This window comes from Dermacentor andersoni, chromosome 7 (genome assembly GCF_023375885.2).
Source record: "Dermacentor andersoni chromosome 7, qqDerAnde1_hic_scaffold, whole genome shotgun sequence".
Taxonomy (NCBI): Eukaryota; Metazoa; Arthropoda; class Arachnida; order Ixodida; family Ixodidae; genus Dermacentor; species Dermacentor andersoni.
The window spans coordinates 81,106,206-81,129,300 of NC_092820.1; the positions used below are offsets into that span (position 1 = coordinate 81,106,206).

Here is a 23,095-nt window from a genome sequence, read left to right on the forward strand (position 1 = left end):
AGCGCCGCGTCTCTCGCCCAAAGGCTCGAGCGAGGATCAAAGGCAGCCGCGTGATGCGTGGGCGTGTGAACGAAATACTGGGAGTCGTATTTCACATTCGAGGCACGCGAACAGCGGCAGTCTGTATAGCCTGCGTATAAGCTTACGCGCGTATGCCATAAGCGTGACACACGACCTCACGTGCACCCACACACACGCGCGCGCGCGCGCACACACACATGCACACCTGGGAACGCTAAATTTTGTTCGCAGCAAGAGCTGGCTTCGCCGTCCGACTGCCCGACACGTGCTTAATTGAAAGTCCGGTGGCTGCGACAGAGTGGTATCACCGAAGCTTTTATGAGCGTATATAATGTCGAAAATCTTCAGGCCGCGCCTGCTGTCAGTATTACGCTATGGCTATTTTTCGGCCATTCTTTTTTTTTTTTTTTTTTTACTGATGAGCGCGAAACAACTTTTCAGCAAAGAAACAAATGGGAGTACTTAATCCAACTTTCAGTACGAGTGTACTGACATACACAGATAATATTCTGAGAAGCCAGAGTCTGTGTAGCGCAAAAGGATAGAAAGTTGGGCGAATTGGTAGGTAACATGATCTTGGATTGTAGCGCGAAGTGACACGGACACAGACTAGAAGCAGACAGGACGAGCGCTCGTCCTGTCTGCTTCTAGTCTCTGTCCGTGTCATTTCGCGCTACAATCCAAGATCTGTGTGCCGTCCTTGACGTTATGCTGCACAACAATTACAGCAATTATGTACAACAATAAGTGCAAAAATTATGATTCTTTTAAAGCGGTTTCGAATAGTCAGTTCACGAGTATTATTTCTGTTGGCATTCCCTTTCGAAATTGGGCGGCGGCAGATGGTCACCCAGCCTGCTTGAGATAATCAGATATTTAAATACACCTATTGCAGTCTAGCAGTTTGACTATATCTCTCCTTCATCTTTGCTCTCCTCGTCAAAATCCCCCTCTCCATACGGAACAATTACCCACTCCTGTAACGACCTCGGGTATAAGTGTCCCCTGCGTTTTTCTTTCTTTTTTTAATAATTTATTTTTTCTTTAATTGCACAACGCCTCCAGCCGCCGTCTCGTTTCCATTACCTGTCAAATTGAGCAGAGGCTCCCTCGAGCACTCGGTATATCTTATTTTGTTGCAGCGCAAGCTAAACAAGGACGACAGAAAGGCACATCTGACACACACAGCGCTAACTTTCAACAACAGATTTATTTCCCGTTCTCGTCGCTATATATACATCCTCTAAACGTCATACAGAACGTGTAAAATTTCGGTAAAGCTGAACGAAATAGAAACTCGGAACCACACGTAACCAGTTTTTTTTTTACTCACATATTACACACAGACGGGGTGCATACATAGCGACGAGAACGGAAAATAAATCTGTCGTTCAAAGTCAGCGTATGCCATACCAACAAGCGCCTATAGCTATCCTCATCGCCCGGTATAATTCTTTTGAACCAGAGAAACATCGGCGAGGCTCTAATTAAAGCATTTTGCGGACCAAGCAATGGGCGCACGGCCTTCCTCGTCGACCCTGGCGGGCACTCCGGGCCAGAATCGGTCAGCGCACCTCCTCCAGGCGGACACGTATAGAGTGTTGCACCCTCCCAGTACGCACCCCTTTGAAGCCCCCCGTCCTTTGCCCCCGGTGTGACCGCGCTGTCTTCCACTCCATAACTCACGCAGCATGACGTCACAGCTCTCGCTTGTCTGCCACACAGCGTGTCGCTTCACACTTTTTTTTTTTTTTGGCTGCGCCGCCTAAAAAAGCGTGCAAGAGGTCCATGGCACGTTGGGAACGTCGCACACCCTTCCACTTAGAGGCAAAGTCCAATGCACTACAGGCCAGGCATAGGTGGAACTTTTAGGCATATTTTCGACATTTCCAGCGCATGGCTGACAGAAAAAAAAATAACGAAATACATTGGAATAACGCGAAAAGAAACTATAGCATAAGAAAGATGGCTTCCAGTGTTGCCCTTTCTGCCCTTCCTGTCTTGTCGCGTTTTCCGTATTATTCTAAGCCAATTCCACCCCCTTTTTTTTTTTCCTATCGCCTGGAGATCTCTCAGATGTCAGGAGCAGAAATACACTCCGCAAAACCTTCAAGGCGAAGACGAGGCAGGACAGAAGCGCGGACCTCGAACTTAGTAGCAATAAAGCAATTAATGGATTAAAGTAATAGTAACGAAGCAGTGTATATAATACCCGCCGCGGTGGCCTATGGCTATGGTGGTCTGCTCCTGAACGCGAAGCCGCGGGCTCGGTTCCCGAACGTGGCGGTCGCGTTCCGCCTCAATAAGAACGCAGCCGCGGCGGTGGGGAGTCGAACACGCTACCACGTGATCATCGGCAACAGAAAGCCGTATGCGGCCACTCTGCCACCGCGGCCAGTATTTTTGCATGTTCATGTTGCAACGCAGGAGCGACGTAAGTGTATAGCCTCCACTAACAGGAGGAAACGACTTCTGCGATGACCCCTGCTCTACGTAACAGCGCGTCATTGCAAGTCGCGATGATTTTGCGAAGGCGCGCTTTTTTGCGTGTAGGGCAGGGCTCATTGCAGAAGTTGTTTTGCAACTCTACGCTCATCGACAAAGATTGCACCAAAATTCAATATTTCCTAGACTGAAACTTCGCAACGGAAACTAAAATACATTGCAGTGCCTGCAATTACTATTACATAAGATGAATGGATCAAAGCACGCGCAGGTGGAGAGAGTAAATTTCCACTTAATGTAGCAGCACTTTGCATATTAAAGTGAGGTCGGCAGGTGGTGTAATAACTCTTTGGCAAAAAACAATAAATTTAGCTGTATGACTCGGAAGCTAACGACGGTAGAACAGCGGTGAGAAAGTTCCCGAGAAGAAAACGAGGGCAATAAAGACGAGGTGAAGGTCAGTGGCCTGCCTGGAGAGTTCAAAGCCATCACACGTAACAAAGGGGACGGGAAACTGGACTACCCTGCGTGCCTGCCTGTTCGGCGCCTGCCGGATTAACACTGCATCTTAAACAAGGCACTTTAATAGCGACAAAACGAGAGAGAAAAAAGCAAGTCGGCCAAGTATAGTAACTAGATCCGTCTCCGTGCCTTAGGGTCGTTGACACCTCAACGAAGAGAACATTGAAGAAAAAGAAAAATGCTTTGACCATACATCGGGACGAGACCGGCTTAAAATTATTCATCACGTACCCGGGCGACGGCCATTCATCGACGCGAGATGAAGAGGCTGACGACAAATCTCCGAACACTGCGCCTGCCTTCATAGGGACCTCCCCGGCTCTCGGAGCCCTTTAACCCTTCCGCGAGCAGACGCCGCGGCACTTATCACGCACGCCAGAATTACGTATGCCGCCCCCTTCGCGATCGCTAAGTACGAAGAGTAATTTATAAGCTCCGCCGGCATTAACCGCGCTCCGGTGGTGCGCAGGTAATGACCTCCGAATAGTTCGCTACGTCGGCTTCCGTGGCGTTATCGCAGCAATGTTAGCGCATCGCGCTGCTTTGCATGAAGCGCGCACGAACGCCTTCTGGAACAACAAAAAAGTTAGTGCCGCGCACAGAAAGGGAAGACGCCACGTGGGCGTGGCCCGAGAATCTCATGCCTCGTGTGTAAAGAACACTCGCTTTCGAACCGCATGCAGGCTTTGTTGGTGCACCGACGTGCACGGCTGCAGCCTGCCGTGGGCGCGTGCAAAGAGGAAAGTTTTGCGTGCTGGGCCCACATAAAAGTCTGAGCGCCCAACAGAACCGTGCAGGGCTTTTCGAAGCTTAGAGCTGTAATCGGCCAATCAGAGGAGCGGCGCGTGATCCTATCCGGCGCTGTGCGAACGTCTGCAGAGTGCGCGCAGCATCCGCGTCGTCTGGATCAGGGAAGGGTTTAGCAGACGACGCTCGGAAAAAAATCGCGCACGTCACATAACTTCGAATAAAGTTTTACTCTCTCTCTCTCACATAACTTCGCATCGCATTTGGCCGTGGGAAATCCTCATTTGAAGCATAGATCGTTCACCATGGGCACTGTTTTGTCGTCATCCTTTTCATTGCGCTGTTCTTTTTGCTCTCGTCATTGGCTTCGTCAAAGCCACCTCCTCCCTTTCTCTCTAGTATAGCGCATATAATTTACTTGGCCGAACAGATAAGAAAGCGAGCAAAAAAAAAAAAAAAAGAGCACCAGAACAATCGGCCCCATTTCCCCTAAAACAAGGGGGGGGGGGGCAGGAAATATAAAGCATATTCAATGCCTATGTTGGAATTTATTTAAAGCGAAATTGTCGCGAAGTGGTTAATTAAATGCTATGTAGATTAATAAGACACGTACAATCATGTTTATTTTGATCCTACGCCACTTTTGTTTGTCGTCAAAAACGTTATAAAAAGAGGACCGAGTAAACAAGGCTTTTCGTTTATAACAACTGTTTGCGATTGGCCCTGATAATTTCGCTGATATGTTGACGGTTAGGTTTCGTAGGCCCCTGTTATCACGTGTATTCCACTGTAGCGCATGCCAACTCCATTGTGATTTAATCTCGCGATTACCACGACGTGTTCTTTCTGTTTTCTGGGTGAAATAAGAGGTCAATAAAATGCGTATTGTGATCGTTTCCAAACTATAACATACTGACTTCTACAGAGTTCAGGCTACGTGCTCGCCATCCGAGAAAACGCCTCGCACCTTGCGGAGTCCTGCACGGATTTATAGAAACACAAAAGCGACACCAGATGCCTTCGAGGCTAAGAGCACGTGCACGTGCCGGCTTCACGATCACGCGAGGCAAGGTATTATAGCGTGCAATAAAAACAATAAAGAAGCAAACTAAGACAGGAAACAGAACACGTGGTTGCGTGACGCCAGGTTGTACGAAAAAGAAATCGTGCTTGTAAAAGCTCGATGGAGCCGCGCGGCGCAAGAGAAACAAGTCCGGCAATTTACGGCTACCGGTTCAGCAGGGAAGCCGCCTTTTCGGAGCGACGCAGTCTGTCTCGGCGTGTATAGACGACGCCGGCACAGCACGCATTGCAGCGCGCTGTGCGAAGCACGCACGTTATAGTTTTACCTTCCGCAGAGCGTGCTTGCGGGGCTCTCTAGAGAGAGAGAGAGGGGGGAGAGAGAGGGTGGCAGCCCTCGGGGGAAGGGTGAGGGGAGGTCGGCAGGGGTGCACGATCGCCGAATGAGTTCGTTCACACAGGTGGGCCCATTCATCAGAGGCCACAAACACGCCCGTCCCGGAAAGTAAAGATCAGAACAGGAAGAGGAGCGCGCTCTCTCTCTCTCCCTCTCTCTCTCTCTCTCTCTCGTTTTGTTACACGAAGCCGCAAATAAAACGACGTTCGCGTGCTGGCGAAAAATCGCTCCAGGTGAAAGAAAGTAAACGTGCTAGTTAAGCCAACAACGTCAAAAAAAAAAAGAAGGAGAGAGAGAGGAAACACTTAGGACTACCCGTGACGCGTGTTGGGACTATGCTTTCCGCTTGGTGAAATAACGTGCTTGGCTAAGTGCAAAGAAAGGGGGTCGTTAAATGGCCAAGCAGGGCTGCAGAGAGCGTCGAGATTTGTTGGCAAAACTGCAGGAGCTTGTCCCCACGCCGGCAGCGTCTTCTTTCTTGGAGTGGACATTGTAATTATCCCAATGTTTGCTAGCCGATGCGCCCGCGTTCGCAATCAAGACGTCGGCAATTTCCTTTCTAACCACTCTACATGCCTAGATCCCGCCATTAAGCTCTTCCTCCTCTTCTCGGAGGGGAAAAGAAATGTACGAAGGCTTGCGTTCGCGAGCTCCGATCTCGCAGTGCAAGATGTGCCTCTTCCACTATATGGCTTCGCTGCTTCGTAAAGCTACGCGTCACAGAGTGCCAACACAACGCCACGTGTTTGCACTGAGTGCCGACTATAGTAGTAGTGCGAATTGAGAGCGGTTTAATTTCACGCGTCCTGAGGGGCACACCGGAACCGAGGACTTGTGCCAATCACGCGGGACACAGCGTAACACCAGACTTGACTTTCCGATATGGTCATAGCTGTCCGGTCACCACACCCATGGCCGCGTACGGCGCTGCTAACAGTGCCATGGGCTTGGTTTAATACATGCGGACAAGTGAGTAGACGAGGGAACAGTCGCCATCTGTATATCTCCATCGGCATAGTGCATCGCACGCTTTACGCGGACATTGTAGGTCCGGCCCTCACGGAGGGCACTTTATGCGTGACTTTATGCATCTCTTCATGCGTTGCTATACAGTCCGCCTCTGCGGCCGCACACAAGGCAACAGAAATCCTAAATCCAAAGCTAACTGAAGAAATTACACCATAAGAAAATATATGAGCATCTTTTCCTTGTCCGTGTGGTGCTGACAAGGTTTGGGCGAAATGTTTCAAGTTTGACTTAGCATCCAATGTATTCTTGCCGGTTCCGGTTCTCTGAAAAAGTGCTGCATTACGTAAGAGACCTGCCAGCCCCGATAATGCATCTAGGGAGCCAAACATTCGTGGAATTCTTCCGAAGCCCTGGACAAAAAAAATATCCCGGCGCATAAAAAAAATGTCAGAGGGAATAGGAAAAGAAACAAATAAAGAGGTAAACATACAAGCGAGACGAAGGGTGAGAGAACAGATTTTGAAGTCAGATGGGATGTCAGCGTCGTAAAGAGTTCATATAAGGCGACTAATAGCTGGGAACCTTTACGACCTTCGCGTTTTATTTCGCTGAAAACGAAGAACTGCCGGCGTTCTCACACGAAAACGCGATCAAAAGGCTTCCGACACATAACACTTGAGCTCAGTGTCCGTTAGAGTGTACACTCTAGTCGCCATAAACGCCGAGTAATGGCGGCTCACGTGGCCGGGCCCCCCAGGCCCCTGCCTCTGGTAAGCTGTCGACAGAACGGCTATCTCGCCTTAGTACAGACATTAAGGCTACGCAGCATTCGTAATGCCAATGACCTGCGCAGGCGCAGCACAGCAACGGCGTGTTCCGTCGTGCACTCTATGAGTAAGGAAACGTTTAATCTGCGTTGGGCACCATAACGCTTTTCCCGGCCATTTTGCCCTTGTTCGTGCCTACCAGGACGCCTGCACAACTTCTGAGACATTGCGGTGATCTATACAGGTTGGAGAAGTATGGGAGAGGCCTTTGCCCTGCAGTGGGCGTAACCATGATAATGATGATGATGATGATGATGATGGTGATGATGATGATGATACAGGTTCGCAAACGACCCAAGAAGAGCGTTGCGATATTTATTCTGGACCCCAAAGCAAAATAATGCGACGCAGCCGCACGATATTTGCCCGAGATGGCTGCAGGAAAGTCTGATCGTCGCGAAATTTGTGCGAAAATGTCGCGTGTATAGATTCGCCAGAGGGCGCGACGGGCACCGTTGTCAACGTCGCTAAATGTCGCCGTGCGAGTCTTGCGTTCTCTGGTCTGACTCTGAGAAACAACCGCGGTCAGTAATTACCACTTACAACACGATAATTAATGAACCTTGCCGTGAAACGGAAAAAAAAAGAAGAAAAATAGTATTTTTGCGTCACTTATTGGTATATTGACTTCGGTAATGGAAATGCTGTCGAAGATGCAGACAGAGTTAAATTGTTGCGCGAATAAAAAAATGGCGTGAGGTGAGGTGAACGGTTACGGTTAATGAGCGCTTCGCTACCGCACGCAGGGCGGCAGTCGCTTGCATTAGCAGTAATAACAACGGCGCGAAAGATTAAAATCTAGCACTATCAGCATAGTCTGAGATATAGCCTTCTAGGCTACACGAACAGTTACTTCCAGCAATATTGGAAAAGGAGAAGCAAAAGAAGTTCCCGCAGTGTTTTGCGATATCAGATAAAAATATATCAGGCATCAGACACCATACACGCAACAGTGCAAAATCGCGCTTTAATGACGCAAGAGAAACGACCGTCGGAGGAAGGAAGCAAAGAGAAAAAGCAGAAGGCACGGAGGTTAACCAGAACAACGTGCGGTTAGCTACCCTACACCGGGGGAATGGGAAAGGGGGAAATCAGATGACAGATAGGGAGAGGGGGAAAGGAAAGCGGGAAATTAGACAGCACAAGGAGACCCGCGCTTTCAGACACGCGAAGATGTCACTGCAAAGTCCAAACCTAGCGACAGCCGAACAGAGCGATCTCTCTTGTTCTAGCTTCGCGTAACAGGTGTCCCGAACGCTTTCGCGCAACGTGAAATAGCGATCGTTTACAGATCGTACGTTGCGCGCTTTAACTCATACAAAAAAACGCAAACAAAAGGCGAAAAAAAAAATGAAGAGCTTGCGGCGACAACGAGGTACGATCGTTTCCGTTATCCGGTGCCCGCCACACAAATTGCGCAACGACTCCCCCATGCAGGCACCTTTGAAGCAAAAGCTCGCCAGTCGCCGAAACACCTCAGGAACAAAGAAGCCGATAAGAGCGCACAGAAAAGGAACACACTAGGTGAAGGAGAGCACGAAGGATCAAAGGCACACGGACCCATAAGACTGTAGTATACTGCCGGCTCTGGAAAGTACCGCCGTGACGCCTTATTAAATTAAATTATGGGGCTTAACGTGCCAAAACTACTTTCTGATTATGAGGCACGCCGTAGTGGAGGTCTCCGGAAATTTTGACCACCTGGGGTTCTTGAACGTGCACTTAAATCTAAGTACACGGCGCGACGCCTTATCGCAAGAACGCGAGCAGGAAAAAAAAAAGAAAGAACGACGGAATCACCGCGTTCCGACGCAGAGAGGACAGACGTGGGAAATGTTGCGTCAAACTGCAAACTACAGGATGAGTGCGAGCGCAAGTATATAGCATTACCGTATTGACTCGAATTTAGGCCGCATCGTTGTATTTTGCGTCTTTCGTCAACGTGAACCGCGGAAATTGCTCCAAAAGATTGGGACAGTTATTTCCGGTGGTCTCGAATCACGTCGAAGAATATACGAACGGCCGTGTTGGTAATCCGTAGTGAACAGAACAGCCGAAACAGAGGACGAGGAAGAACGGTACGGTGAGAAAGGCGGGGGGGGGGGGGGGGGACATTTTCTTTCTTTTCTTTTTTGCCACATTTCGTTACTCTATCGACCAAACCCGTCTCACATGACCGACCCGCGTTCGTTTAGAAGCGGTCACTTTAGAATTATTTGTAGTTCTGACGCCATTTTAGTCATATTCTGTTTTTGTCGCTATCGTCTCTGTAATTACTCTCAGGTGAGGGTCGCCAGCGCATTATTAAACAAATAACTACACCGTCAAGGAGATCGCCGGCGTTACGTGCTGAACTGAGATACGACGATAGGAAGGCTGGAATTGAAAATGACAAAAGCAACAGTCTGAACGAACATTCGGGTGACGTAGAAATCCGTGAACTGGAGAGCAGTTCGACCTCCTTATTTACGGTTTCAAAGAACCGTTAGCAAGTCTTGTCGTCGCTTCTGTCTAAAAGTATGCAGAAACTATTTTCTCCTTTTGTTGCTTTCCACCAGTTTCGAGTTCAGTGCCCGACGTATACGTTTAAAGGCGAGCATATTACTCGGCACCTTCGAAGGTGCAGTACATTTGGTACGCGAGAGAAGACCTGAGAGAGAGCGAGAGAGAGAGTGATGAGAGAAGGGGAAGGGAGAGAGCTTGCTTATACGGTTGTATTAAGCGCACGCACGGATGACGCGCGCGCCCGAGCGAAGGCGGAAGGAAGGTGACCGAAATGAGATCTTCGGGAGTGACGTTTTACGTCTCCCTTGTGGTGGTTGTAAAAAAAGGTCTTTATGCGCATGTACGTCCACGAGGACATCCGCGCCGCACTTTGAACCGGCCGCAACACGCCTCTCCCATGTCGCTACAGCATATACGGCAATTTCCCTACCACTACCACCACCACCGTCCTCTTCGTCGCAAAGCCATTGCGGACGCCATGCCGTGCCTTACAACGACACAGGATGTTGGCCGTGTGCGGCACCATCGCCGCCTCTGTAAACGTCGCAAGGTGTGAAGAGGGAAGTCGACCCCCTCCGTAGAGATATCGCCACACCGAAAGGGCCTCGAGTTGCGACTGCGGTGGCGTCGTTGTTTGTCGGCGCCACACTAGAGAGCTGTTATATATATATATATCCGTTGCGAGGTCGCGCTCACACTCGACACGCACGTGCTGTTCAGTGGTGCGCAACAGATCAGCGGTGATGATGCTTTCACAGGTGAGCTCAGTTTTGTTCGGGACGGGTTATTTCTGTTTCTTCTCACCTACGCTGACGGATCGTCGAGTTTGTGTCGGCATTTGATGACGGGAAGGGTCGCTGCAAGTTTGTGTCATTCAAGCCACAGTGCTTAATCTATAAGCACGAATGTGCAATGATCGAAATCGTAATAGGCTTCTTTTTTTCTCTTCTAAGCGTGTCAACACGACAGAGTTCGAACGGTGCTCTTTCGTATGCGTCCGAATTCAGGCTTGCAGTGGCGGCCCAGTACAATCTTAATTCCTCCACTTAAAACGGCTAGCTCTCTCCAGTGTCGTTGTATGAGATGGGATAGGCGAAGGAAAAGGGAAAGAAGAGATTCTGAGGCACGGCTACACTCAATGACAATTGTTGTTGTTGAGAAACCACAGGAGGCTGAGGCTGGCATCCGTCAAAAGATAGACGTGTTCTTACACCACGCATACAAAAGTGCAAAAATAAAATGAGAGAACTAGAGGCTTGGCCTCTGTGCAGGTCTTACAAAGCAGACACCTGCTGTAAAACGCGGGCAAATTCAATAATGAAAAGCAGCCAAACTTCCCAGTCCCTAACTTCTGCACTGTCTACAGCCACACTCTTTTTTCTTTTTTTTGATCCCGCGCGTCGTCGTACGGCATACTATAGCTAAATGGATTCATGCGGGCTTTCTTCGTAAACAAGCCACATAAGTGGTCTATGTAACTTACTGTCTACAATTAACCGTTCATAGTCTGTGGGTTGGTCCGTCCGTATCCCGGAACCTCTCAGCGACTCTCGCGTGGATTTTGTCCCCGGACACAGCCGCAGCAGATGGTGAGTATCGGTTGCAGATTCGGGGGCAGAGAGGCCTTTGTGCCTTTCACAGGGTCTCCGGCTGCTGGACTCCAGGCCCAGCTTACGAAAGGGGGCGGGGGGGGGGGGGGGATTAGAGCTCGGAGAAGCGATTTTCGGGCTGCGAAGATGGAGCGGTATAGTCGGAGGTAACCGAAGTTGATGGGCTGTCCGATGAACGAGAAGATGCGATTGACGCTGTCAGAAATACGTTGTTATAGCGGTCGTGCCGTGACACGCCTGGTGTATATACTTTGATGGCGAAAATGGGACGACATCTGAGCGACTCGCATTTATGTTGTGAGCACGCGATCCACACGCGCCTTCTTCATTTTGAGTTTTCTTTTTTTTCTCGGCTTTGTTAGCAGAGCTCATTCCTGAACTTTCACGCTAAATATACTCGCCGCATTCATCGCGTACACGAACGAGAACGAATTTCTTTCTCGCGAAAAAGCGTCTCGGCGCTTCTCGAGTTTCGACCCCAGCGCGCGGCCGTGAGTTAACGACGGCCCAATCACTTACGAGGCGCCGGGTCGTCGTTAGAGGCCCCTAAATCACTACAGGCCTCTCTCGATGGCACCCGCTTCTGGGCGCGTAATGACCGTAATATACGCACGCTAGGCAACGGCGATGCATCAGGCCTTTTAAACTCTCTCTCGGGGAGACGATCTTAGGGAATTTCTTGGCGAGCACCGACAGGTTACGGGCGTTTACCTTCCGGCAGGGACGAATAACGAAATAAAACTCAAACTGGGAACAGCCACGTTCAGGTAAAGCTGCCGGTGTGCAGCGCTTACACACAGGAGAGCTGTGGGGTGTCAGCTGTCAGCTGTCGCATTACGTGGTGATCGATGAATACTAAGGAGTCGTTGGCCTCCATAAAAGGACTCGCCGCCCCGTGGATAGCTGCGCGTCACGTGACGAGTGGAATGAGGCAAGAAAAATGGCATACAAGGACGTGACGTGGGAGAGTTTGGTGCCGAGGAGAAAACGAAAAAATTAAAATTCCTGGCGTGCTCCCCGATGCATTTGTTAGACAGGTTATAGGTAAGGATTCGCGAACGAGTTGACCGCCGAAGAGAACGCATGGGAATGCTTGCTCCTGCCCCTGCGCGAACTTTTGGGCATCTCTCCACGACCTGAGAGCTATATATTTATTTATTTTTGCATAATTATTTCATCTCTCTCTCTCCCCGCACTGCATGCTTTACAACAGTGGTGTGCAATTCGTAAAGTCTAAGACAAATGACTTTCCGAAACCACGAAATAAATTATTATTAGATAGAAGTACTATGAACAATACCGGGCGACAGTTGTTTCAATCTGTTATTGCACATATAAGAAATAAAAAATGACAGCAAGATTAGCAAAATGCTTCGACTCATGATATTTTTCCCTGCCAGACATGAACCCTCGAAGGTGCTCGTCGGTTTGATTCCTTTGCCCGTTCGATGACGCCGCAGTGCCAAAGCCTCTGTCCACTTCGCGCTTCTTGGCCTATTTACTCGTTCGTCGTGCATAATTGTTGGAGGACAAGAAGAACAGAAGCTAAAGATTTAATACCGCTTCTTCATCCAATCAGCAGAGGATATCATCCGTAATATTCATAGCAGTGTATGTAGCCGTACGCACTTCCATAAAGGGAGCCCTATTACGCATGCGTCACCCGTCAGCGTTCCCAGACCGCGCGTTACTGTGTCAATGCTCAAGAGTGGAACACTCGGCCATTCTCTTCCTATAGATAGACTGTACAGAGGTAGCACGGTACGATGCGCGTATATATGCAATGCACGTCACGAGGTCTCGCAATTATCTTTTGTTTATCGCTGCATAACATTCGTGCTATCGATAGCGTGTACACCTATCAGCAGGCGCCATTGTTCTCTCTTCCGTGTCCCCCTTAAAGCGAAAGCAGCCCGCGTAATCTTAACGTACGTGCGTGGAGGCAACACTTGTGATAAAGGACGCGAAATGCCAGCGGGGTACGTATTAGCTGATCGACATCTATCGCTCAGCTGGAGGCGTTTCTCAAGCCAATTCGGGGCACACATTAATCGAGAGCCTACTGTATGATGAAAAGAAAAAGGAATACAAACGCCAGCCATTAAAGATTTAGCATAGGGTTACCGTTTGGGCGTGCACATGAGAACCTTGTTGACAGTAAGATTTAGAAGCGACGAAACAGCCGCTTAAGTGCGCCGTATAACGTGACCGAAATAGAGTATACACAGGTGGCGAATTAGCATCTTTTTGGTGCGAGTGTATATGCAGTAGTTAGGACGTGTAAGGGTTCTGTATAAACTGTAGTTTCCGACCATGAACGAGATATATCTAAAGCGACGTTCGCTAGCACAGCTGAAGCAAACACGTGGAAAGTTCTCATTTCTTCCCCGCTGCGCTGTAGCGTAGCCAAATGAAGTTGATTCACTCGACGACACCAACAAATACATACGATGGCCTGCACGATGCATGGCCTGGAACGAAGCGTATACCCCAGACCGCATTCTCACGGGTTAGCTCTGCTGTCACGTGATGTGGCCTACTGCTGGAAATCCGAACATGCAGTGCGGACGACAGCAGTTCAACGGCGTTTTGCGGGAAAAGAAAAGACAAAAAAAGACGGGCAGACGATACCAGAACAGACGTCGGTAGGTTGCGGGAGATGGAGTAGCAGACGAACAAAAGGACGACGGAAGGCACCACGACGGGGTGCTGTACACAGAACAGAGAAAGAGAGAGAGAGAGAGAGAGAGAGAGGATTCCAGTGAGGTGGCGTCCACAGTGAGAACGTATACGCTTGAAACAAGAGAAAACCCAGAACGGTTCATGAATGCGAGCGGACACGCCGGAACGGTCGTTTCCGAGTGTTGTCACTGCAGCCACATCTTCTGTCCTTAGATTTTTGTTTTTTTCCTGCCCGATTTCGTCACGTGTGCATTCTTTTTATCGCCAGCTACACGCGACAATACAGAGCTACGCTTCCGGTAGCCGCCACACAGCGCGCCCGCCCTCTCCGCACGCTCTTATTTGTATGCGCGCTGTTACCGCAAGCGCCGACCGGTGTTGGATAACGCTCGTCAAAAGGGAAGAGGTAAATGCCGCTCGCATAAGAGGGGTTGGCAAAAAGGAAAAAAGAAAAAAACGAAGACAGGTTGGACAGAGAGGTGTACCGTAAATAGCAACGCACGCGGAAATGTAAAAAAATAATAATAAGTAAATAGACAAATGAGACAGAAACCGAGCTAAAGTTAGCGATGCAGAAAGTGCAATCAGGCTCGCAACAAAAACGGGGATGCAGGCGTGTATGCGGAGCCAAAACTTAAACAGGAGGAGGCCCAAGCCGGACTTTCAGAAAAAGATTTTCGGAGATATTACAAACCCCGTGATGTTTTTGGAAGCAGACAGCGTTACACGCAGGGCACGGAACGAGAAGAGACGGTACACTGGGCTTACTAAAAATCTGAAATATATTTTTACGTGGAAAGTCGTTTATAAGATTTCGAAGGCGCGAAGAAGATGAAACACGCACACACGCACACGCACAGACACACATAAAGAAAGAAGGTTTTAGATAGCACACGGCATAACTGAAGCTGCAGTAACTTCACAGGCATGAGATTGCTTTACCATTCAGGCATACGGATGATATAGTCCTCGAAGAGTTGTTTGAGGTCTGGTGAAAGATGGAGAGAGCTCACCGAGGAAAAACTGCGACCCATCACAAGCCACATACCTGACGACCTCACGGCGGAGCCTACAGCGAGCTTCGCTGCCTAGGGCTCAACGAACGCGAAACAACCCGCGGGTACAGCGGCCGAACGTTCTTACCGTTTTCTAATTTCACCGGAAGTGAACAAAAGTTATATTGCAACACAGTGTGATCGCCGCAGGCGCGACAAGGAAGCACCCCGTGCGACCGGGAAGCCTTCGCGGTACATGCAACTCTTCGGAGCAGCCCTAGAAGGAGACCGCCGCTGAGCGCGCTCCAGAATCGCGCCCACTGGCATCATTAATCAAATCAGGTCGTCGAACGCGGCGACATAAGGGACGCGGAACTGAGAGAAAGAGCTCGCAAGTGACGATGCCACCCACAGAGTCATTTGACTAAACGCAGGCCGAGCACAGCTCTTTGATGGTTCTCGGACAGTCACGACGCTCGGCAAGCGCACCGGCGAAAGCTATATCGATGCAAGAAAGAAAGCCAGCCAGCAAGCCTCGAGCATACACTGTAGTGCACATTGCGATGCGCGCGCATTCGATGGTCATCGTGAAGATCTGAATGCGGCCCGCTTATAAGCCTCGTCATTCGGATCGTTCCTTGGCGCAGTCCGCACGAAAACATGCGGGCGAAAGTAATTTCCGCGCCATATTCGGTTGCCCCTGGGGGCCCGGCACCGAGATGGCGAAAGATAAACACGCGCCACCGCAGTCCCAGCTCCTAATGCACCGAGCGCCAGGCCATTTCTCCTGCACATAATAGGGGGCGCTCACTGACTACCTCCTCAGCGGTCGGCAATGCAGTCAATGCCGCTCGCTTTCAAGATCAAGTTCACCGCGCGCGCGCGCTCTCTCTCGGACGCGGAAGGAAAGTTGGAAAGCGCTTGCGCGTACATACGTACTACGTATGCTGCCCGCCATATTACTGCGGTACTGATTACGACCGGCGTCACGCCCACCTGGGGGCTATACGTAACGTACTACCCAGAGGGCTCGTCATTGGCGGCGAAGTAATTGCTCGCGATTTCTCCGCACGGGTTGCGCCGTTGATTACCAAAGGCGCTGCGAGCGCTGGTGTACGTTCGTGCAACCTGCAGCGCCGCGAGCGAGGACTGTCACGTGACCGGACGCGGAAGGACGAGAAGAAGAAAGAGCTGGCAGACGGGCGGGTTGTAATCGCCTGCCCGAGACACTGGGAACACATGTCTTCGGAGCCGCGCGCTCGCGATCGCGTGGACAGCATACAAACGGAGGCTCGCAGAGTGACGCGCATAATTGTGACGAATGGAACGGGGTAGCAAACGGCGACAGTGAGAGATCAAATTACTCGAATCCGCAGCCGGAGTCACTAAAAGAGAGAAAAGGTGTGTGTGTGCGTTCACTCTTCGACGAAGTAGTGATGGCGCTCATAATCACTGACCGGTTTTCTAGACGCCATCCCTATGCCTGCGGCAGAGGGTCGGTTATAACAATTAAGCTCGCCCTGGTCTGTTGGCATTTACTCTGCCGAGCTCATCGGCTTCCGTCGTAGACATGCAGGCGTCGCTAGTTATACCCTCAGCGAACGCTTGATTAGCACATCACTGCTCATTACGTACCTATAGACGCCTAAAGTGCTTGCTTCTGTTGCCTTGTTGGCTTTTGTTGTCAGGAACTAAACAGACTCCTTCTGAACAGTGATTACCATCTTGCTGCATTTCCACTCCATTATGACAGATTTACAGAAGAATAAAAATTGGTTGAAATGCATACGGCAGGCATTACCGAACCCTGACTGGGAGCTTACCACTGTCGATGAAAAGGAAAGCGTACAATCATTGTATGCTACCGGTGCTAACATGTGTGGCAGAAACTTGGAGGTTAACAAAGTAGCTCGAGAACAAGGACCGCGCAAAGAGAAATGGAACGAAAAATGTTAGGCGTAACCTCGAGAGAAAGGAAGAGAGCGGTGTGGATCAGAGAGCAAACGGGGATAGCCGATATTGTAGTTTACATTAAAAGAAAATAATGGAGCCGGACAGGCCACGTAATGGGCAGGGTGGCCAACCGGTGGACCATTTGAGTTACAGAATGGGTGCCAAGAGAAAGGAAGCGCAGTCGAGGACGGAAGAGAACTTGGTGGGGCGATGAAATTAGGAAATTTGCAGGCGCAAGTCGGAATCAGCTAGAGCAAGAGGGGGGGGGGGGGGGGTAATTGGAGAACACAAGGAACACGCTGCCTTCGTCCTGCAGTGTATATAAAAATAGGCTGTGGCTGCTGATGATGATGACAAAGTACCTTCTACCGTATATCTGAAATGCTCAACTATGCAAACTTTGGTCACACCTATTTGGCCACACCTGGCTCTGTCACGTAAATGCACCTTGCGCCTATAAATAGAAACCCAATACACCATCAAATTGCGCAAGTTGTTGTGCCAAGTACTGATCTTATTCCTTCCTTTTCTTCCATGCGCAGAATATGGCGAGGTCGTCGTGGAGGTGGACTCTGCCAGGACTAGTCTTGGCAGCCCTGGCGTGCTTGGCCTGGAACGCCAGGCCGGCTCAAGGTCACGGCAGGCTCATGGAACCCCCATCGAGGTCGTCCATGTGGAGGTTCGGTTTCAAGACCCCGCCAAACTACAACGACAACGAACTGTTCTGCGGTGGCTACGCGGTGAGGGAGCCCCAGGGTGTTGTTTTTCTCGGATTCATTACTCCGGACACTGCGGGATGCAGGCACATCGCGGAAACGCGTCGTCGTTCATGTCGCCCACACGATCGAGTTGCTTCCCAGTAGCTGCCGATGACAAAATTGTATAGGAACGCGATCGACTAAACAAAAAGGTGGGCAGCGGTAGCGCGTTGCGTGAGATGGACTTGGAGAAGCCGCTAACGATTCCGCGAATATTACGCAAGGGGCGCTCAGTACCATTTGTCCTGTTGTCTATGTTCTATCGGAGACGGTTAAAGAATCGATGCGCCGATGTCAAGCTGGAGGAAAATTTGTACGGGTAAGCCGGCCTTTTACGTTCGCTGATTTGCTTGACGTGACGGCCGAGGCGAACTTCGTTTAATAAGGGCGTCTCTCGAGAAGTGTGTTTTTGTAGCGTGGAACCACAGATGCGCAGCTGCAGTACTGTTTTGCCGGCAGTGTTGGCGTTGAGTTCTAAAGTTGTCACTGAGGCATAGTCCCCAAGACGAGACCTGTACTCAATGAGACAGCACTTTATACGTTGTCTCTGCACATCCAAGGCGACAATCTTGTTGAATCTGTCGTTGTTGTCGTTGTTGTCGTTGTTGTTGTTTTCACATTGATTGACGCAAGACTAACTGATTGCTGTGTTCCGCCTTACGTTATTGCAGGTTCACTGGCAGCAGAATGGCGGCAAGTGCGGAGTCTGCGGGGATCCGTGGCACCAGGCCAAGCCGCGTAATAACGAAGCCGGCGGCAAGTACGCCAAGGGTATCATCGTGCGCCGCTACAAGAGGGGAGACGTACGTTCAAGTTGAATACACTTTGAGCAGCCTAAGGCAGCACTTCCGGTCATAGATGGCAACGAGCAGAAATGTCGCGAGCGTCGGCGCGCGTGGAGATCTTGCATAGATAAGGGGACTGATAATGAAGTGCGTAATTGTAACAGACGTACGTGCACGCACAAATGCATTTCAATTAGAAGTTCCTTCTCGGCTGTCCCAGATGGAAGGCAGCCGTGTCGGCCATATTAGTGATACATGCACTGATCAGCAGTCCCGGCGATTTATAGTGATGAGAAGTTGCTTGGGAAGCTCGCCTTCGTTCCATTATCCGCGAGCAGACGATGAAGAGTAACTGATAACTAAATTAACTTTTCTGCAGCTGCAGCAAAAAAGGGAAGACTAAGTCAGGAGCTAACGTTTCGACATGGGTTTAATAGGGCTTTGCCAACGACTTAGTGTAGCAGCTACTTTCTTTGGCACGACTTATAGTATAGCTTCAGCTTCCCCAAATGCGAAGACCCTAAACTGGCGGAGAGAGTAATATGAGGGCTTTGTTATTGTAATAGCAACAATCTCTGATTTGTTCTTTGTCTTGTGATAGCGAAATAGGTCAGGAATCGCATGTAGAATATCGTAGGGTGACCCATATCGCTTGAAAGCGCGGTATTATCAAGATAGATACAGGACGCTTGTAACGTGTAGTGTAAAACTCCTTAACACTCCCAGGTAGGGTGGTGTGAAACAAAAAAAAAGGAAGAATAGGTAGGTGCAGAGATATAATGGAAGTTACACACGTGACCACGTGGAACGCCGCGAGGAGAGTTCACAGTTCACAGCACTGTGAAGTCAGGCGTCCAGGAATTACTTCAATCAAGAAATGGCCTTACCTTCCACTTAGTAGAATCGAGGAGCAGTTGACAGTATAGGCGATACGCCCGCTTATCGAAGTGTTCTGCCTACGCAATATGCATGCAGCGTAGCTGCTACAGGTAATTTGCACGGATGCTGAATTCACATGAGCAGTTTTCTTCGAAAGCAAGAATATACGTTGATGTATAGCTAAACCTTAAATCCCGTTTTGAAGTTTCACTTACTTATCTTGAAAAACGACGTTACTACTACGTCGACCACGAACATTGGTTGCCAATTCACCATTCCCGGAAGCAGTCTCGAAGCGATGTCTAGGCAGCTTTAAGCGCAAATTTCTCGCTCAAAATTGCTGAAAGGCGAAGAAAGAAGCAGACAACAATGATACATTGCTGATTAACGCTAACCATCCGAGTCCATTAATTTTTTTTTCTGTGGTTTGCAGGTGATGAAGGCGTCAGTGCAGCTAACTGCTAACCATCGGGGATACTTCGAGTTCCGTCTATGCCCCGTGAACGACCCCAAGGTCACCGCCACCGACGAGTGCATGGCCAAGCACCCACTGACCATGGCTGACGATCCCAGCGGAAACACGCGCTACATGGTGGACGCCCGCAAGCGGAACTTTGACCTGCGTCTCAAGCTGCCCAACGACATGACCTGCACTCAGTGCGTCCTCCAGTGGTCATACACCGCAGGTAGGAAATTCGATAATCTATTTGACCCATTACACTCACTGTGCGGTTACAATGCAGTATTCATCGGTGAAGTAGCTTAGTCTGTATAAACCGTGTATTCTGCTTTTATCATCAGACGGCAAATAGGAAGCAGTAACCTTTAATGTCCCTTTGGACTTGCAGATGGCTTGCGGAGAGTTAAGACTTATACATGCTCTTGGAAACGCCACCTGAAGTTTCTGTGACGGGTCCACGAGCAAAAGATTAAAGTTGCATGCACAGCAAGTTGACAGTTCAGATGTTTTACGTACCACTCAAAGGTTTTTCATCTCACAAATGCAATGGTTGATTACATCTCATATGTGGCGCAAAGAAACGTCGAGGATATAAAAAAAAACTTATGGCGTGTTTATTGATGAAATGCCCTCGTCTCTTTGACAGGCAACAACTGGGGTCGGTGCGCGAACGGGTCCAGCGCCGTCGGTTGCGGTCCTCAAGAGACCTTCCGAGGCTGCGCCGACATCGCCATCCAGGACGACCTCGCCGGAGGAGACGGCGGCCAGGGCGGATTCGACGTTGGCGCTGGCGAGGTTCCCGCGGCGCCTCGTCTCCCGGCCACGAAGAAACCCGCGACGCCCCAAGTGCCCTGGTGGGTCAAGGGAGGCCCCAAGGTGCCCGTGACGCCCAAGAAACAGCCTCCCCACCGCGGATACCCCTGGAAGACCGCTTCGACCCGCAGGCCCTACCACGAAATCGAAGGCCCCACCAAGCAGGTGCCCACCGCCGTGCCCGCCGAGCCCAGGCCAGTCTACCCAGGCAGCGCCAACCCCGGCGGAAAGCCAGAGGTGGAAGGCGGACACGAAGACGGAGGCCACGGCCATCACGGAGGCCACGACGGCCACGACGGTGCACAGCCCACTCAGGCCTACCCCGACGAGTCTCCCGAGAAGACCACGACGGAGTACCCGCGTACCATGATTCCCAAGAGGTACTCGCCTAAGAACAAATGGACTCCCGCGCCCAAGGACACCAAGGGCAAGCCTCCTTTTGCCAAGGGTCCCGCATACAAGCCCGGCGGCAACAAGGAAGTCTTCGGAGGCTGCAAGGGCGTGGGCATGTACAAGCGAATCCCCGGACTGGACAAGTGGTGCTGGGACAACTGCCACAGGGGTTACTGCCCGCCCACCCACTGCACTTGCCACTAATGTTTCCGTGGACTGCAGTCTGTTTGAACTTTAGAGTTTCCTTTGTTTTCCATTTATTTCTTGTTGACGATGTCTTTCCCACAACGCGACCTTCACCGCCCCCCCACCCCCTCCATATCCCCGTCTGCCCCGATCTGTTGCTGCTGCCTCGCACTAATCCCAAAGCCATTTCTTCTTCATGAACTCTTCCACCGTCGAGTGCAAGGATTCTCGCCGTCCTCGAGCTTGCACTGGTGGCTGGCATTTTCGTTCTCGTTACGTGTCTATTTATGTACACCACATCTGCACGGGGAGTTGAGCGGTCCGACGATGCGGGTTTCGACTTGTGTGTGAATGCTTAGGCTGTATTTATTTGTCCGCGTGATGCATCTGGAACCCGGTGACTAGACGAAGGATCACACATGCATAGCGATGCGCAATCTTAAGTGTCTGAATGGGGAAACACGAGATCTTGTTACTGAAGATTGACCAGCCTGTTGAAAGTGCACCACTGGGCATTCGTCCACGCTTATAGGGACATACTAAATGCGGGGACACTCTGAACGGCTGGCTACAACACTGAGCGTGAGAAACGCATGGCGTGGTTTTGTTTCCGAATTACAAACCAGCACATCTTTACTGCCTAGACGTCTTTCATAAACGTGCCGATGGCGCCGCCTTAGCGGAGACAATATACACTAACGAGCCATAGCAAAGGGGATTGAAGGACAAGGTAACATAATGATTTCTAACGCTTCGCACAAAAGGCTCAAAGGAAAAGAAAAGCACGTTTACTTGCGAACCACTCGACATTATTTAAAGCTAAAAATAATCATAAACGAAAATAAACTTGTCGCAGGCTCGATAAGTAATCGCAAGCCTTTTATTTATAGACTCTGTACACCTGCTGAGCAACTGAACGGGTTCAGTGCGGCAAACTAAACTGACCGGGGCGAGAGCCTACATAGGCATTATCATGAAAAAATAAGGAGTTAACAAGGAGAGAGACAGAAAGCCTGCATACTCGCTGCGCGAGATGGCTTCTGATTGCTGTGCCAAGTTGAGCGCGAGGTGCATGAGCGTTGTGCGACGCTCGACATCTTCACCATTTGTGAGCGAAGTGTACATATACTGCAGCTCCTATTTGATTTCAAAATGTGTGCATGCTTCTCATACTTGCACATCCATGGCGCTGCATCGTTTCCTCTCGACGAGGGGTCATGAATTATTTATTTGCCCGTCTCGGTGTGAGAACTATAGTATCCTGTCCGCGCTCATCCTTGTTCATCTTTCGCTGTGCCGTGAGTGTGGGAATTTGCACGTGCGCGACTCATATATATAATTTATAACTATACGCGTTCTTTTCTTGTTATCGTTGTTGATTCTTTTTTTTTTCGGTTCACAGGACCGACGAGTGGCAATAAAATAAAGGTGCGCAAGCAAGCGCCAAGCTCGAAGTCTAGACTTGTGTCAAATTATGTGTTCAAGGGTCGTGGAGACCAGGGAAGGTCGGTCTGAGACCTCCCAATCCCACGGATCCCTGAAAACGTCATTCATTCATTCATTCATTCATTCATTCATTCATTCATTCATTCGGTTTGTCCGCCCATGTCTCACCGACGTCAGCAGCACAATATAAGCCCGATCACGACTTGACTGTGCGCATATCCCAGAACAAGACATGCGGTTTACACGCGTAAGATGTTTCGCCGCCTGTCCCAAGCTTCAGGCGGAGAGATAGGCCTAAAATTCTGATAACACATCGGCGACCAGCTGTCTGCTCCACGAAATGAAATTTCTGTTGAAAAAGGTGCATTTCTTTAGGCAGGGTCTGCCTTACCGAAAGCACACAGATAGACGTGCACGTCGCATATATAGAGGGCAGATTGCCGCTGCTATCTCCACACTACCTACTGCTGAGGCGCCCTAGGCAGAGACGATGCACATGTGTTCTGAACCTTGTGCGATTGGTCGATTCAGAGCCAGACGTCGGCAACAGGCACTTGAAGACCTAATTAGCGGCCATTTCAGTGCGTAAGCACTCCACTACGCGGTGAATCTAAGATGCAAAGCACTCTTCCGCACTTGCTCATGTTGAGGTTCGTGATGCACAAAAATAACAATGTCCTGT

General features: G+C 50.0%; 1 protein-coding gene across 2 annotated transcripts in view; it reads left to right on the forward strand.

Moving 5' to 3' along the window:
* The window catches only part of LOC126534233 (uncharacterized), a 36,089-nt gene extending 13,668 nt beyond the window's left edge, over positions 1-22,421 (forward strand). Inside the window, exons 1-5 of one of the 2 annotated variants that reach the window (XM_050181495.3) lie at positions 10,066-10,211; positions 17,236-17,433; positions 18,123-18,254; positions 19,549-19,801; positions 20,222-22,421. In XM_050181495.3, the coding sequence (XP_050037452.1) occupies positions 10,197-10,211; positions 17,236-17,433; positions 18,123-18,254; positions 19,549-19,801; positions 20,222-20,985 (1,362 nt within the window). In that variant the 5' untranslated portion in view covers positions 10,066-10,196 and the 3' untranslated portion in view covers positions 20,986-22,421. Of the gene's footprint in view, positions 1-10,065; positions 10,212-17,235; positions 17,434-18,122; positions 18,255-19,548; positions 19,802-20,221 lie in introns of those variants that run through there. The other variant, XM_050181494.3, reaches the window with a different exon arrangement.
* Positions 22,422-23,095: the final 674 nt, after the last annotated feature.